Genomic DNA, 16,900 nt, shown 5'->3' on the forward strand with positions numbered 1-16,900 from the left:
GCAAGTTATCACGCTTCCTGTGCAAGTTGCTGACTGTTGGGACTGCTGCCGATGCAAAGAAGGGCGCGGTGGCTATGTGTGCCTGCCTGAAGTCTATTCATTGCCTGTGGGATGGCCATGGAGAGCTGGGTGGTTTATTTGGATATGTCTGGCAGCTCTGTAGACAATCACTGGAGCAGCGGGTGCACATGTACAGCCTCTTATTTATTCTAATAGGGCAGCGGGGCTCCCAGGTAGAGAATTATTGACTATCCTGTGTATGGGCAATAATTTGCCAAGATAGGAAAGTTGACATCTTACAACAATAACAAACGAAGATCCCCGACGTGCACCTATGATTATTCCAATGCGTCACCACTAGAACACTGTTCTAAACGCATTGGAATGTGAAAGATGCAGATGGAAATGTGCATGAAGACTTTTTTTTTCATATTTGCTTCATCAGGTCTCGTCTGATCGGAGCGCAGGAGAAGATCTTCACTTTGCAGACAAACAATCGCGGCTCTGGTTAGAGAATGTTTCAGGATGATTGCACAGAGCCATACACAAAATCCAAGAGGCTGAGATACAGGTGCCTTCAATCACCGCCAATGTGTCCTGAATGTGTGCAATTATTACTGTAAATGAGTCAGAGTCGTCGCCTACATAATGTCAGGACATTCAAAGGAACCGAAAGTGACGACCATGAAACCAGAGGAGCTCATTATATCCTGCTCGGAAAACACTTAAGTATTTGGATGGGAAAAACACAGAATACAGAAACATTACATATATACAAGACAATTCCACTAATCGGGCACGAGAAAAAAACACGGATGAGTAATGGATTATAAAAATCATTTCGACTAACTGATGATCGGGGAAAAGTATATAAAAAATAAACCAAGATGTAAAGATACTCTAGGAAAACTGCCCAGAAGAAAGTATTTATCGGAGTGCATAATACCAGTTCTTAAAAAAGCAGCCGGTTCCCCGAACCGGGGAGATTCACAGCCGCGATCCGGAACGATGTGCGGCCGTGCCCTCTTTTCTGTGACGCGAACGGCAGCAAATACACTGTGACGCGGGTGGCTGTATCGGGCAGGGAGCTGTGCAAGGCCGTCACACAGCTGACAGCTCCAGCTCCCTCTACTTCCGGATCAGTGTCGGGCCTGCGCGATGACGTCATCGCGCAGACGCCGACATGTACCTGGACGCTGGCTGCAGAGAGGAGCTGCTGGGGAGCGGTTGTGAGGTAAGTATGGGAAACTTTTTTTTTTTTTTTTTTTTAAATGAATTCAGAGGGTGAGGGGGCAGCACATGATGGAGGGGGGTGAATGGGGCAGCTGTATATGATGGAGGGGGGTAAATATGGCTGCACATGATGGAGGGGGGTCAATGGGGCAACTGTACATGATGGAAGGGGGGTGAATGGGGCAACTATACATGAAGGAGGGGGGTAAATATGGCTGCACATGATGGAGGGGGTGAATGGGGCAGCTGTATATTATGGAGGGGGGTAAAAATGGCTGCACATGATGGAAGGGGGGTCAATGGGGCAACTGTACATGATGGAGGGGGGGGTGAATGGGGCAACTATACATGAAGGAGGGGGGTAAATATGGCTGCACATGGAGGGGGGTGAATGGGGCAGCTGTATATGATGGAGGGGGGTAAATATGGCTGCACATGATGGAAGGGGGGTCAATGGGGCAACTGTACATGATGGAGGGGGGTGAATGGGGCAACTATACATGAAGGAGGGGGGTAAATATGGCTGCACATGATGGAGGGGGTGAATGGGGCTGCACATGATGGAGGGGGGTGAATGGGGCTGCACATGATGGAGGGGGGTGAGTGGGGATGCACATGATGGAGTGGGGGGAGTGGAGCTGTACATGTAGTGGGGCTGTACATGTAGTGGGGTTGTACATGATGGAGTGGGGGGAGTGGGGCTGCACATGATGAAGGGGGAGTGGGGCTGTACATGATGGAGTGGGGGATTAGGGTTGTACATGATGGAGTGGGGCTGTACATGATGGAGTTGGGTTAGTGGGGCTGCACATGATGAAGGGGAGTGGGGCTGTACATGATGGAGTGCGGCTGCACTTGATGATGGGGGGGTAAGGGGGATTGCACATGATGAAGGGGGACTGCACATGAATTGGGTAAAGGGGACTGCACATGATGTGGGGGTAGGAGTGACTGCACATGATAATGGGGGAGTGGGGCTGCACATGATGAAGTGGGGGGGTAAGGGAGACTGCACATGATGAAGTGGGGGGGTAAGGGGGACTGCACATGATGAAATGTAAGGGGGATAGGGGGCTGCAAATGATGAAGGGGCACAGCAGATGAAGTGAGGAATTATAGGGGACTGCAATGGATAAGGAAAGGGACTTCAAATTAAAGTGGGGGGACTGCAAATGATGATGTGGGGGAGAGGACGGGGGACTGCAAATGATGAATTCAGTGTGAGTGATGGGGCACAGCAATTTAATTCAAGGTGAGGGGAGCAAATGATGAATTGAAGGTGGGGGCTGGGGAGAGCAAATAATCTATCTGGAGAACAAAAAGTTTTGAGTGTGGGGGAGTAAGTGATGTATTGAATGTGGGGTAGAGCAGCTGATAATGAATAGAGGGTGGGAGAGAAAGACAAGACAATGAATTGAGGCAGGAGGGGCATGTAAATATAATGAATCGGGGTTAGGGTTAGAGCGGAAGGTACATAGTGGGGGGCATTGAGGTTGAAGTGCCTGGTAATTAATTGGGGGAAAGAGTAGAGGTGCTAATTTATATATTAAACGGGGAATGTGGCATTTATAGTTAGTGGGTGCACAGTGGTGGATTATAATTTATATTTGGAATGGTGGGTTGCATAATAACCAATTATGTATTAATGGTGGGTGCACGTTTGTATTCAGATGTGTAGTGTAGAAGAAAGGGAAAAAGTGGGTAATGTGCTCTGGAAGCCGTGCTCTAGGTAACTGTGTTATTCCAGCCAGGACTCCTCTCTGCATGAAATAAGTGATGGCGGTCTGTGCTGGATGAAAAAGAAAAGCAAAGATGAAGGACTTCAGCTAGAGACGTCACTGGTGAGTCAGTGTGTTACCTGTACACTGACAGTAAGGGTACCGTTACACCTAGCGATGCACCAGCGATCCCGACCAGCGATATGACGCGGTCAGGATCGCTGGTGCATCGCTAGGTGGTCGCTAGTGAGCTGCCACACAGGCAGATCTCACCAGCGACATCGCTGGGGACGGGGATCGCTACTTACCTGTCAGACGCGGCGATCCTGCATCCTCCCGCCCGGCTCCACGCGTCGCTCGTCGTCACAGCAGGAATCCCCAGCAGGAAGTGGCCGACGAGAAATGATCCAGGAGCTTCTCGCGCGATCAGCGATAACCAGCGGGGGAGCCGGTCGGAGGCAAGTATCACATGCAGCGATATCGCTACTAATATCGCTACAACGTCACAAAATCGGTGACTTTACAGAGATATTGCTAGCGATATCGCAGTGTGTAACGGGGGCTTTAATAAAGAGTTCCTGTATACAATTGCACTTAGTATTGTGTTTTTAATTAATGATCAGTATTGTAGTATTCAGTCACCTACTGGTGGTAATATGTGGTCTGGTCATCGTGCGGCGTTATTTGTTCCTTGTATGTGGTATTATTCGGTGACTATGTGGTGGTAATATGTGGTCTGGTCATGGTGTGACGATATTTGTCCCTTGTATGTGGTATTAATGGTTGTTTAAAAAAATGTAAATGTATGTGACTCATTCCCTTAAAGAAAAATAAATATTTATTTTTAATAGTTTAGAGTAGGGCCCGGCCGATAGAGTCTCTCGTATCATGGTATCAGCTTAAAAATTATTTTGCCAGAACAAAAGCTGCTGGTTATATGTGTGATCTGGTGTTTGATGGTAACTGTTAATATCAGAATGTAGTGCACAGCCTGGCCAGCCGGTCAGTCAAGTGAGACAGCTGCATAGAAATATATGCAGCTGTCACACTCGGGTCAGGAGAGCTGCTGGCCAGAAAGTGCACTGTTCTGATCTCATTCCAATTTATTTTTTTTTTCAACTGTTTGACTGGAAAAGGTGGGTGTAAATAGGTGTGGCTTTATATGGGTGTGGCTTTATATGGGTGTGACTTAAAATGGGTGTGGCTTTCTTACACAAACACAGAATCTGTTAAAAATTTGAATCCCACCCCTGCATAATACCACGTTCATTTACATAGGGAGAGGGAAATAAGCCACTGCCAGACCCCACTCCCCGAATCTGCTATACCCCAGCTATATACATTGGATTGTCTAACAAACTCGTCAAAATCAGTTGGGCAGATTTATACAGGTACGTGTCTATTAACCTGATGTCACCGCCACAATTTGGGGATGCAATTGTCCTCCTGACATCAGATGCCTTGTTTCTCTGCTTATTTACCTCCGATCGATTTTCTTTGAAAATAAGGCAGGGGCCTCTCTGATCTTTCCTAGCGCCTGTGCACTGCAGTACTTTGCTCTCAACAGGGCAGAGAAGTGCGCCTGCGCAGGAGCGCGATGCCGGGGAGCAATGAAGCAAGCAGGAGGGCAGCATCGCAAGAAGATGGGAGGCGCTGGATCTGCCACATCCATTGGACCGGGCGGCCCTCCCCCGGGTGATTATAATAAAACGTATTTTTCTTATCTTTCAGATGGGACCGGGGGCTTATCTACAACATTATAGAATGCGGTATATAAGTCCTGAAAGGTGGTGGCCGCATCATATAGTGGCCAAAACAGGTGACATCTTCCCTTTAAGTGGTGAAAAAAATTCAAAGTTTGCTAAAAAAAAATTGTGCTATATTCTGAGACCTGTAGTGTCTCCATTTTTAATGATCTGGGGCTGGGTGAGGGATATTTTTGCATGTCAAGCTGATGTTTTTAATGGTACCATTTTGATGTGGATACAATCTTTTGATCACCTGTTATTGCATTTTAAAGCAATGTGGCAGCGACCAAACAAAAAAAGTAATTCTGGCGCTGACTTTTTTTTCGCTGCGTCGTTTACTGATCAAATTCATTATTTTTATATATTGATAGATCGGGTGATTCTGAATGCGGCGATACCAAATTTGTGTATTTATTTTTTTTAATTGTTTTATTTTGAATGGGGCAAATGGAGGGTGATTAAACTTTTATATTTTTTTAAATATTTAAAAAACACTTTTTTTTAAACTTTTCACTTGCTTCAATAGTCTCCATGGTATCAGATCGCATGTGTGTAGCAGAAATGCTCACTTGCTATGAACACCAACTGCTGGGCGGCGCTCATAGCAATACGGCAATGACAAGCACAGGGGTCTCCTGCAGACCCCAGGTTGTCATGCTAACCCATCGGCGACCTGCGGTCATGTGACACTGGCGCCGATGGGCGGGATTAGTGATGTGATTCCGGCATGGTTACATTAAATGCCGCTGTCAGAGATTGACAGGGACATTTAACGGGTTAAATTGCAATCCACCCGCAGCTGTTAGGGGCACATGTCAGCTGTTCAAAACAGCTGACATGTGCCAGGAGCCTATATCAAAGGGAGTGACACGACATGCGCTGTACATGTACGGTGCATGTTGTGAAGGGGTTAAATTGAATCATGTTGTCACACACGCACTGCACATACAAATGTGCATACACATACATGCATATACACTGACACACACTGCACATACGGTATATACCAGTCTGTATCCTCTTTAGTTCCTCTAGACTCCTGTAGTTAAAGGACCTTTGGTGACATAATTGTCACATGACTTATGTCACCAAAGGCCCATAAACAGTCATCCCCCAGAATAGAAATGCTGGGGATCCCCTAAGAGAGCGGAGGCCCTGAGCAATTGCTCATTTTCCCCCCTTTCTCCTAATTCAGGCCCTGCATAACAGCATGTCTCCTCTGCAGTTCTTCTAGACTCCTGCAGTTAAACGATCTTTTGTGACATCATGGCTACATGACGGTGATGACTCTAAAGGTTCTTAAGCAGTTTCAATCTCAAAGTCGAAATGCTGGGGGACCCCAAGAAAGTGGGGAGGCCCTGGGCAATAGACCAGTTTGCCCCCAACGCAGGTCTTGACTGTAACTAGGGCTTAGGGAAAAAGTATCTGGATATCTGTCTATCTAATCAATCTACTTCGTATCACTATCAATATATACACATTTGTCAGGTATTTTGTAGGATTATACTCAGGTGTATGAGTAACCAATTATACCAAAAAGTGTGATAATGATGATTATTTTCATATGCAGTTCGGTTTGAAACACAGTCATTAACATGAGCATAAACAGCTACTGTATGTATGAGGTTTGAAACTGGCTAAGGAACAGCCAAACTCTGCTACAAAAGTGAAATTGTGGAAGGCAGTTTCATGTCCCAGTTCATACACCATGGTAAGACTGAGCACAGCAACAAGACACAAAGTGGTTATACTGCATCAGCCAGGTGTCTCCCAGGCAAAGATTACAAAGCAGATGGCGTTTAAAATTGTGCTGTTCAATCTCTTCTGAAGAAACACCAAGAAATGGGCAACACTGAGGACCATAGACACCGAACTTAGTCAAGGAAACTTTGTTTATCAAATGAAAGACATATCATGCTTATTACTCTTTGACATCACAAGATGTCCAACAGTGCCATCAGCTCAGAACTGACAACGACCAGTGAGACTCAGCTAGACCCATCTACTGTTCAGAGACGTCTGACCAGAAGTGGACTTTATGTAAGAACTATGGCCAAAAAGCCAGATCTTCGACATGGAAGTAAGGCCAAGTGCCTCAGCTATGTACAAAAACATAGAAACTGAGGTACAGAAATATATGGAAGTTATGCTGTCCAACTTTGATAGCCCATGTTTCCAGCTACGGTCAATATACTGTTGATGGAAGTTGTTCACAGGGGTGCAAAAGTGTTGTATCCATACCAGTCAGATATTGATGACCTATCCTAAGAATAGGCCAACAATGTAAATGTCCCAGACAACCCCTCTAAATAAGTTGGACATAGTATGAAATTCACTTCATCTTGGACAACCCCTTTATGGTGGGCAGTCACCCCAAATATTGAGGTGCTTTTGAATTCTCTTTGGTTCAGTTACTTTTTGCACTTTGGTCACTGATAAAAATAAACTATTAACCATCTATTTCTGAAACCATTCGCACTACGCAGCACTTTTTCTACACTTGCCTAAAACTTGTGAGCACTACTCATCTAATGAATATCTATATCCGATGAATACTTGTCTCCCTAATAGTTCTCACCTCATATTTATACAAGTATCCTGTATATCGCTTCTATCATTCTATAGCCGTCTCCCTCCCCCGTACTTGCAGAACTGGCAGTTCGGCCATTATGATGATGCACGTAATGGCTGGAGGCTGATCGGTCGCTGTGATCACTGTGAGGTGTAATGTGATGATACAGCGCCGCCGGTCGCCCCCGCACCATGAATGGGGCTCAGCATCTCCTCGTACCTTGGTGACTGCAGTTAAAAGCTCCAGCGCCTTTGATTGAAGACTGGAATCACTGCTCTCAATAAGTAGCTTCAGTGATGTCAGCTGCACGTCGTGCTCCAACAGCAGCCCGCAGATCGCATCTATGCACTGCAAGAAAGAAGGGTGACAGCGGGTATTATGTGATGCCAGCGGACGCCAGGCGCATTCTTTACTCCAGTGCTGATACATTTTATGCGTCTCTTATATGATCTTATTTCAAAGAGAGGAAAGAAATAATAATAACGCGGGATCAAACCGAGAGGTTAAATGAGCGGAGGAGCCTTCAAAGGGAGCAGAACTGCAAATATCAATGCGGCTGTCAGCGATCATTAAACAGGGCACAAAAGAGATCCTCGCAGAATGTAACAATTCTATACGCCCCATACAAGAGTTTTATCTTCAATCTTGTTTTAATGGATTAGTAACAAAAAAGCTGGCATCCTCAAAAAAAAAAAAAGCATGACACCTGTCCGCGGGAAACATCCGCTGCAATATAGCTAAAGCTAAGCCGCCACATCAAACACGACCATTCAACAGGCATCGCGCTGGTTTTGAGAGCAAGGAGCTACTCAGCAAAAAGGACATCCCCTACCCCAAAACGAGAGCCATAGTGACAATGAAAGGAGTTCTGCCGGACTTTAATGGGATTGTCCGGTACTATTATTATTGATGACTAGTGATGAGCGAATGTGCTCATTACTCGAGTTTTCCAAGCATCTTGGGCGTGCTCGTAAATTATGTTTGAGTCTCCATAGCTGCATGATTTGCGGCTGCTAGACAGCCTGAATACATGTGGGAATTCCCTAACAAACAAGCAATCCCCGCATGTATTCAGGCTGTCTAGCAGCCGCAAATCATGCAGCTGGTGGGACTCAGACATAATTTACGAGCAGCCAAAGATACTCGGAGAACACCCAAGCATGCATGGAAAACTCAAGCAACGAGCACACTTGCTCATCACTACTGATGATCTATCATTAAGTAAGGTCATTAATACAAGATTGATGAGGGTGCGACACCCGGCACTCCTGTCGATTAGCTCTTCCCAGAGTCCTCCAGAAGCAATCAGTTACAGAGCCAGACAGCACAACGCTGTCAACTGCACAGTGGGTACCACAGATTTACTCCTACAATAGGGGCGGATGTGCAGTATCCCACTGCAGCCACTATGCAGGTGATGGAGCTGTGCAACGCCGACATTCCTGCCGCCGGCACCAACAACAGCTAATCGACGGGGGAGCGCCCCTACAGATTTGGTAGTGATGATCTGTTTTAACGTCAGACCATCAATATTAAAGTACTGAACAACCCCTTTATCACCTTTCATCACTGGGCGATATACATTTTTTTCATTATTGCTCTTTATTTTTCCTCCCCTTCTTCCAGGAGCCAAAAGTTTTCTATATTCCTCCAATGGCATGGCCGTACGAGAGCTCATTTTTATCTGGATGAGTGAAATTACCGTATAAAGTACTAGAAAAAAAAAATAATTAAAAGTGGGGTGAAATAGCGAAAAAAAAAAAAACCCTGCTTTCAGGCACTGTGTTTGGGATTCGTTTTTATAGCATTCATTGTGTGCGAAAAATGTCGACAAGATTCTCCAGGTCAGGATGAGTACAGTCATATCAAAGTATAATGTTCTTTTTTAATTAATTTAAAAAGAAAAAAATCCAACCTTACATAACGAAAAAGCATAAAAATAAATTAAGTTTATATCACTAATTTCCGAGACCCATAACTTTTTTTTTCCTTCCATTTTTCTATTTGCTAGTGCTGTATCGGGGCTTGTTCTCTGCGTGCTGAGCTGTAGTTATTATTGGTGTCATGGTGGGGTGAATACAATGTTTTGATCACTCTGTATTGCATTTTTTGCAAGGTGTGTACAACAGTAATAATACAATACAATAGTAATTTTTCCATTGCAGACTCAGTAAATCCTTTATGTAGCTGAATGCTCTGCAAAAAATGTTACAAATCCATCAGCGCTTCTGCGCTGGTTCTGATAGCTCTCACTGCTGAGCACTTCTTTCTCTCCCATTCACATGTCAGTTTCTCGTGTACGAGTTCCATCTGTGTTTTTCCAGGACATTTCTTGTACCCATAGTCTATGGGGCTGCTCACGTCTGATTTTTTGTGAACCAAAATAAAAATCTGATCAAACTGTGATCAAAAACACTGATGAAAGCCAATCCTAGACATGTGCAGGAGCTCTTAGTGACGCGATTAAGGCCTCACTCACACGTCCGATTTTTCCACGTACGAGGAAAAACGTGCTGAATATTCTGATTAGACTTTGACCAGAGTGTAGTACGAGTGTCATCAGTTTTTCTCGTGGGAAAAAAACAATTAAAGATTCTCCATCTTTTCTATTCGGACAGTGCGTGAATATCGGACCGCGCTTGGATGTCTATTTCTTTCACGGATCCATTGACTTGTATTTCCAATTTTGATCAAAATCGGACATGTCTCTGTTATTTTTCGTGGACTACTATTCCAAGGAAAAAAATCGGACATGTGCACAGGCCCATAGAATAACATGGGTGCGAGTGATATCTATGAAAAACACTGTACGCATTCTATGCGAAAATCAGATTTGTGAATGAGTCCTTAGGCTGGGGCTGTAACATTCGTGGATGATTTTTCTGTGCTATGAAGGTGCATTAAGGGGATCAGGCTCTGTCCCCAGGTTTATAATGGAAGCCACAAGTCGTTAAAGGAGAACCTTTAACGACATCGAGCCAAACTTAAAAGTAATGGACTCCAGTGACTGCAGAAGGCTTAGCTTTCCAGTACAATCTCACCAAGTCTTGACTGGATGAGTCGTGATACACATCTAACACATGCACCAATTCCACCATCCATCCGTGGAATTTATATATATATATATTTTTTTTTTATTAGATGCATACATTTGCTAATCATTTGCAAATTTTCTCACCGTTTGGCTTTTACAGGCTCTTTGATTCTCTGCACATTGTTGGCTGCAAAAAGGATTCAACTTAAATTCTGCCAGTGAGCTCGTTCTGACGGAAAGCTTGCTTCTCTTATTTTCTTCTGATTTCCTGATGATTTATGACCACAGACCACATCAAAGTTGAGCTGAACTTTGGTGTGGTCATAACTCTGCAGACAGGAGCTCAGAAAAAGACAGATAAAAGAGCTACAAACTCGGTCACAACCAGCTCACAGATGGATTCTCAGGTAACTCATTCTGCTATAGTTAGCAATGGCAAGAAACATGTCAGCATGTAAAAGTCCCTCCAAGGAGTCTATAGCCATTAAAAAATAACCGTATCCTGCCCATTTTCCTAGTTAAAGGGGTATGTCCATAACAGGCAAAAACCTTTCCAAAATGTGTAGTGATATGGGAACAAGTTGTCAATTTTATTTAGAAGAAACAACAGAGAAATGGACTCTCCTGGCTTCCTACTTGCTGCAGGTTGCACTCCTGATGACTGGCAGTTTGGACCAGCGACATGGTTGAGTCACCGGTATGAACTATGTACTCTCCATCGTCAGAGGGGCACTAAAGCTGACCACGCCCAGGGATCCGGCCATCTTCAGAGTTGCGCTCACAAACTGGATAGAAAAGAGCTTGTAAGCGCTACACTCCTTGCCACCTATGATAAGTTTGCAGAGGTGACCGGTCACCAAGACAACAAACAGTAAACAATAAAATGTAAAATCCTGACTTTCTAACTAGAGAAACACAAAACTATCTGTTTCCTTACAATCATTTAGCAATTTTAATTAATTTTTAATGTCGAAAATAAGCCTTTAACGGCAAGCGCCATGAGAGCGCTTAAGCTGAAGGTGAGATTGATCTAGAATACGGTAAATTATGAGACGTAGATAATTAATTTGCTTCATAGAGACTCAACGTTTTAGAGTGAAACAATCGCTGGCATATGTGATAGACGGAAGGAAAAAAATATATATAATGATCTCCATGCGGAGACACTTTTGCGCTCATTTGCCAGTTTTTAAACTCTGAGAATAGTTTCCACATTGAAGGACCTAATTAATTCCATTTGCCTCTTCTGCATGCACAGGCTGCATTTAAATAGGTTATCAATGAAGGGCGCTTCCAAGGCCAAGCAGATACGATGAGAAATCCGAAAACCTTTGAGCAGAGTTACCGCGGGAGAAAAAGTTTCAGGTGTGAACTTAAATTATTAAGCACTGAAGAGACGGGAAAACTGTGATGGAATAATAGGCAGCAGGAGCCGCGCCGGAGAGACCGGGAGACATTGTTCTAAGTTCAAAGTTTGGGCAGGTTATTATCCTCCAGGTTACACAGGAACATTGCTTCCAGTTTAAAAAAACAAATTCCATCAATTAAAGAAATGATAATAAAGGGAGAATCCGACATTAGAATCAACAATTCTCAATGGCTGAAGAATAGTGATGAGCGAACACACTCGGATCAGGCGTTATCCCATGCTAGGGTGCTACCCGAGTGACTTCGGCGAGCTCGAAGCATCTGTTTGAGTTCTTGCGGCTTGGGTACGCAGCCACAACACAAGCGGGGATTGTCTGTTTGTTGGGTACTCCTTGCATGTGCTGCGGCTGTCGTACAGCTGCGAGACATGCCGATGCGGAGACTTGAATATATTTTTTGAGCATGCCGAAGTCACTCGGTTAAAACCCGAGCATGCTCAGATAACACCTCCGAGCACGATCACTCATAACTAATAAAGAATAAAATACAGCGATCCCTATTGTGGCTCTAATATTTCTCGATGGCAGTCAGTAAATCCTTTATCTAGCTGAGGGCTGAGCAAAAAATGTTACAAATCCATCAGAGCTTCTGCTCTTGGATCTGATAGCTCTCCCTGCTGAGCCCTTCATTCTCTGATTATAAGGTTCTGTCACATGTATGACTTCCATCCGTGTTTCTGACAGACAGCACTTGTACTGTGGATATTCTATGGGGCTGTTCTCATGTCCAAATTTTTTCGATAGCGTGGCCAGGGCAAAATCACAGAGACATGTCTGATATTGATCCAAGTATTGGATGAAAATCGACAATGCAAAGTAAAGAGGGCGTTAAAAAAATAAATACATTCTTAAAATCGGACAGGACTTGGATGACAACTAAACTACTAGATAGGTGAAGGTTGAGGAACTTTTATATTCTTTTTTTTTCTTCTCATCCGAGAAAAACTGATGAAACTCTGAACAAAATCACTAATGAAAACAACAACTGAATGACTCCTTAGTAGAGATGAGCGAACGCGAACTGTAAAATTTAAGGCTCATACCGGACACCTAGTGTCGGGTGCTGAACTCCTAACATGGACTTCTCCTGGAACTCTGTTTTTTAGTTCAGGAGTTTGGGGAGAGAGAAAGGGGGAGAAGGAGACAGAAAGGTTTTCCAGCTCGTGTTCGAGTCCTCACTGATTTCAATGGGGTTCGGGTTCAAGTTCTTATACCCGAACTGAACTTTGGACTAAAGTTTGGTCAGATATCTGAAATCAAACTTCCATGGGTCCGTTCATCCCTTGTTCTTAGAGTTAGAGGCAGGGAAGGGGAAGAGGTTGTAAACAGATTAGCACAATATGGACAGGGAAGAAAGCATATACCGTCTCAGGGAGGGCAGAGAAAAAAGGCTACAGATAAGGAGGCACTATCCAACAAGTAAATAAAGAGATGTACAATATGTCTCACAAAATAAAAATACTTTATTAATATATAAAATCATATATGATAACAAACCAGGGCTGTACCACCACTGGGGCTCCTGACAGTTATGCTATGTAAGTTTTATGTAACCTTGTCTGGCCTGATTTTTCCACTGATGTAAAACTTTATGCACTGACACTTTGGTATGTAATGAATTATGTAGTATAAGCATGTGACTGTAGCCCTCCATTGAGAACCTCTGTTTTTCATTTATAATATATGATTCTTCATATTAATAAAGTACTTATTTTTTTGGTGAGACATATTTTGCACCTTTTTATCTTGGTTTGATTTATAGATGTGTCGTTGCTACTGGTATTTTTTCGGGAATGGCAAAATCAGTATTGTAATACAGATAAGAAGGAAAGCACATGAAGCGGAAATAGGTGCAAGACAGAAGCTTTATGGGTACGCGAGTTATGCATACAGAGAGGGTCACCCTAAGGTTATTTAGGTATAACGGTATGATACAGCATGAGATATAACCTTATTATGTCCTACATTATTATTAGTCCAAAATGATAATGTAATCATGAATGTTAATAAATGCTAATAAAGCTATGAGTACATCATGTAGCGAAAAGAAGGTAATCTCAGCTGTCTCTTACATCAGAGTGCATCATATCGAATATCGGATGATATAAAAAAGAAATTACGCGGAATCTCCCCCATCTAGTGGATTCATCAAGGCAGAGTCAATGTAGAGGAAGAGACATTGATGGCATCTTTTCTCTTATGACTATCTGGCCCTCAACACCCAATGACTCTCACCCTTACAAGGGGAGTCCACCGATGACCCTCAGGCCCAAAGTACAGGGCCCTATCTTATTTCCCAAAAAAGCCTCAACGCGTTTCGTCCACTAGGATTCATCAGGGGATATGCTTTAAGAAAAATATCCCAGAGTATTTTCACCCAAATCTTCAGAAGGAAGTCAAAGCTGATGATTCATGCCTGCATTCTTGAGATGAAAGCATGGAGGGCAAACATGGATCACCAGCTTGGACTTCCTTCTGATGATTCGGGTGAAAACACTCTGGAACATTTTTCTTGAAGTATGTCCCCGATGACTCCTAGTTTCCATGTGCAAATAATAACCTTTATTTTTATATAGCGCTAACATATTCCGCAGCGCTTTACAGTTTGAACACATTATCATCGCTGTCCCCGATGGGGCTCACAATCTAAACTCCCTATCAGTATGTCTTTGGAATGTGGGAGGAAACCAGAGAACCTGGCGGAAACCCGCACAAGTACGGGGAGAACATACAAACTCCTTGCAGATGTTGTCCTTGGTGGGATTTGAACCCAGGACCCCAGAGCTGCAAGGCTGAAGTGCTAACCAAATGAGACTACTGATGATCCCCCTACACTGTGACATCCCTTCAGATAGTTGGAGATAGCTATTGAGTCTCCTTTACCCTTCTAGGTAAGGTACGGTAGGTTTTTTTTCCGGGGGGCTCCCAAGTATTTAACCAGACACGGAAACTGCTTCTTACAGGAACTGCCCTTCAAAATCATCTCTTCCGATAAGAAAACCGTCCGACGTGTCCTGAACTTTTTAAACAGTGCGCCCCTTACCTGCAGCAGAGCAGGATGCCGGAAAGCAGCTCTTCAGCCAGCTCCGAAAGACACTTTAAGTGCAAAACAGAACTACAGATAGACTCTTTAGACCAGTTGCAATGAATGATATTACCAAATGAGATGTGAAGAGGAAAATGAAATACTGCAGCTATTTAATTATAGAGGAGACGACCAAAATAGAAATTCAGCGAGATGGCAAATGTGGCGCGCTTTGTTAAGAAAAAAAAAAAAAAAGCAGAGGGAGAAAAGAATCGCTGGGCCAGAGCCAAACAAATATATTGCTTTCATTCCGGTGACATTTGAGCTCCTCGAAATAAAACTGCCGACCCTAAACGGGGAAAAAAAAAACCTCTCTCTCAGCCGGTAGGGATTTCAAGAGGCTGATTGTCGGAGCCGGACAAAGGAAGGAAAGATGGAGGTCCCTTTCATGGTTGTGTTCATTAAAATCTTCACAAGCTATAATTATCTCCTCCGTACTATGGCACTCGGAGCGGTGGAAGGATGCCACTTACATCAATGCGCCTGGCAATCAACCCATCACAATGACATTTTATTTTTTCATCTTAAGGGGGGAAAATATAACTTTTCCGAGCAATCGGCCTTCGGCAAATTAATCTGCTTTGAAGAATAAGTCTGGGCATCCTGGAGGAAATCTATTTCCGCTATAGTGTATGGATATCGAGACATTAAAGGGTAATCTCCTAATATTATTCCTAGAATGACGGCTCTTTCACGACTGGTAGAACAGTCCTTCTGATAAATGGTATTAAGTGATAAAAACACCAAGCTCCATGATGTGAACTTACTCATAGCCTCCTACGATTTATCCGCCTTAATATGTGTAGGAGGAAAATGAGGTACATAATCAGAGACTTATGACTCCGGCCCATGGTAGGCAGGCTGCCCGGTACCATGTGTCATGTACCTGGCCGTGACCGTACATGCACAGCAGTGTTCGAGAAGGGGTTAAAATCTCAGCACACTTGCTGGGATCCAAAGTGATCAGAGGTAATGTATGGAAAATCCTGGCAGAAAGTGTTCTGCTGTACTGTAGCGCCACTTCTGGGAAAATGAAGAATTACAAAGTGCCCCTTCAATTTGATAGGTTGTCTGTGCAAATTGCCTCATCAGAGACTAAAAGGACTAGAATTCTAGTGTCACCAACTGGAAGTAGCGATCCAAAAATTCGATATTGACCCTTTAGCCAGGCATGCCATTTGACTTGGGGTCAGAGCTTAACCAGATACTTTTATTTGCAGACATGTCTTTCGCGGTGTTTGCCCCTCCTCAGTGCAATGCAGGTGATCTGATTTGGCTGTATGAGAGGCTTCTGACTGGGGTCTAACAGGGAATGTTTCTACTTGTGGAGGGTGACATGACTGACATGACAGTGTCAAGAAACTTGTAGGCCATGAAATCCTCCTCTGGGAATTTAAATATGCAAATTGTCTTTTCAGAGAGGAAAAGGACAAGACCACTAGTGCCATTTACTGAAAGGAGAAATCCTAATCGATACTGACCCTTTAATGATCCTTGCCACATGACGTAGGTTACAAGTCGAACCAGAGACTCTACTTACATATTTAGTTTACCAGAGGAGCACTGCATTGCCTATAAGTCTTCTTTGTCAAGCTAGAAACGCCACGCTCAACAAAGAGACGTTATCACTTAAGGGCCTGTCACACTAAGGAATATCGCTAGCAACATCGCTGTAACGTCACTGGTTTTTGTGACGTTATAGCGATATTGCTAGCGATATCGCTGTGTCTGATACTTACCTCTGACCGGCTCCCCGCTGGTTATCGCTGATCGCGCGAGAACGTCCTGGACCGTTTCTCGTTGTGGGCTTCCTGCTGTGACGAGCGACGCGTGGACGCGGGCGGGAGGACATCAGGATCGCCACGTCTGACAGGTAAGTAACGACCCCCGACCCCTGCTATGTCGCTGGTGAGATCTGCCTGTGTGGCAGCTCACTAGCGACCAGTTAGCGATGCACCAGCGATCCTGACCGCGTCATATCGCTGGTGCATCGCTAAGTGTGACAGTACCTTAAGTCAGAAGCCTCTCATATAAATCAGAGCTCTTGCTTTGCACTGAGGAAGGATAAACACCTACAAACACG

The 16,900-nt window shown here is 44.0% G+C and overlaps 1 protein-coding gene across 2 annotated transcripts in view; it reads right to left on the minus strand.

The window, feature by feature from the left end:
• The window catches only part of NBAS (NBAS subunit of NRZ tethering complex), an 816,956-nt gene that overhangs the window by 45,105 nt on the left and 754,951 nt on the right, over nt 1-16,900 (minus strand). For both annotated transcript variants that reach the window (XM_073568249.1, XM_073568248.1), the window contains exon 51: nt 7,491-7,619. In XM_073568249.1, coding sequence (XP_073424350.1) covers nt 7,491-7,619 — 129 coding nt within the window. The remainder of the gene's footprint in view (nt 1-7,490; nt 7,620-16,900) is intronic.

Source organism: Dendrobates tinctorius, unplaced genomic scaffold (genome assembly GCF_039654945.1).
Source record: "Dendrobates tinctorius isolate UK_male_01 unplaced genomic scaffold, ASM3965494v1 ptg000021l, whole genome shotgun sequence".
In the NCBI taxonomy this organism is placed as follows: Eukaryota; Metazoa; Chordata; class Amphibia; order Anura; family Dendrobatidae; genus Dendrobates; species Dendrobates tinctorius.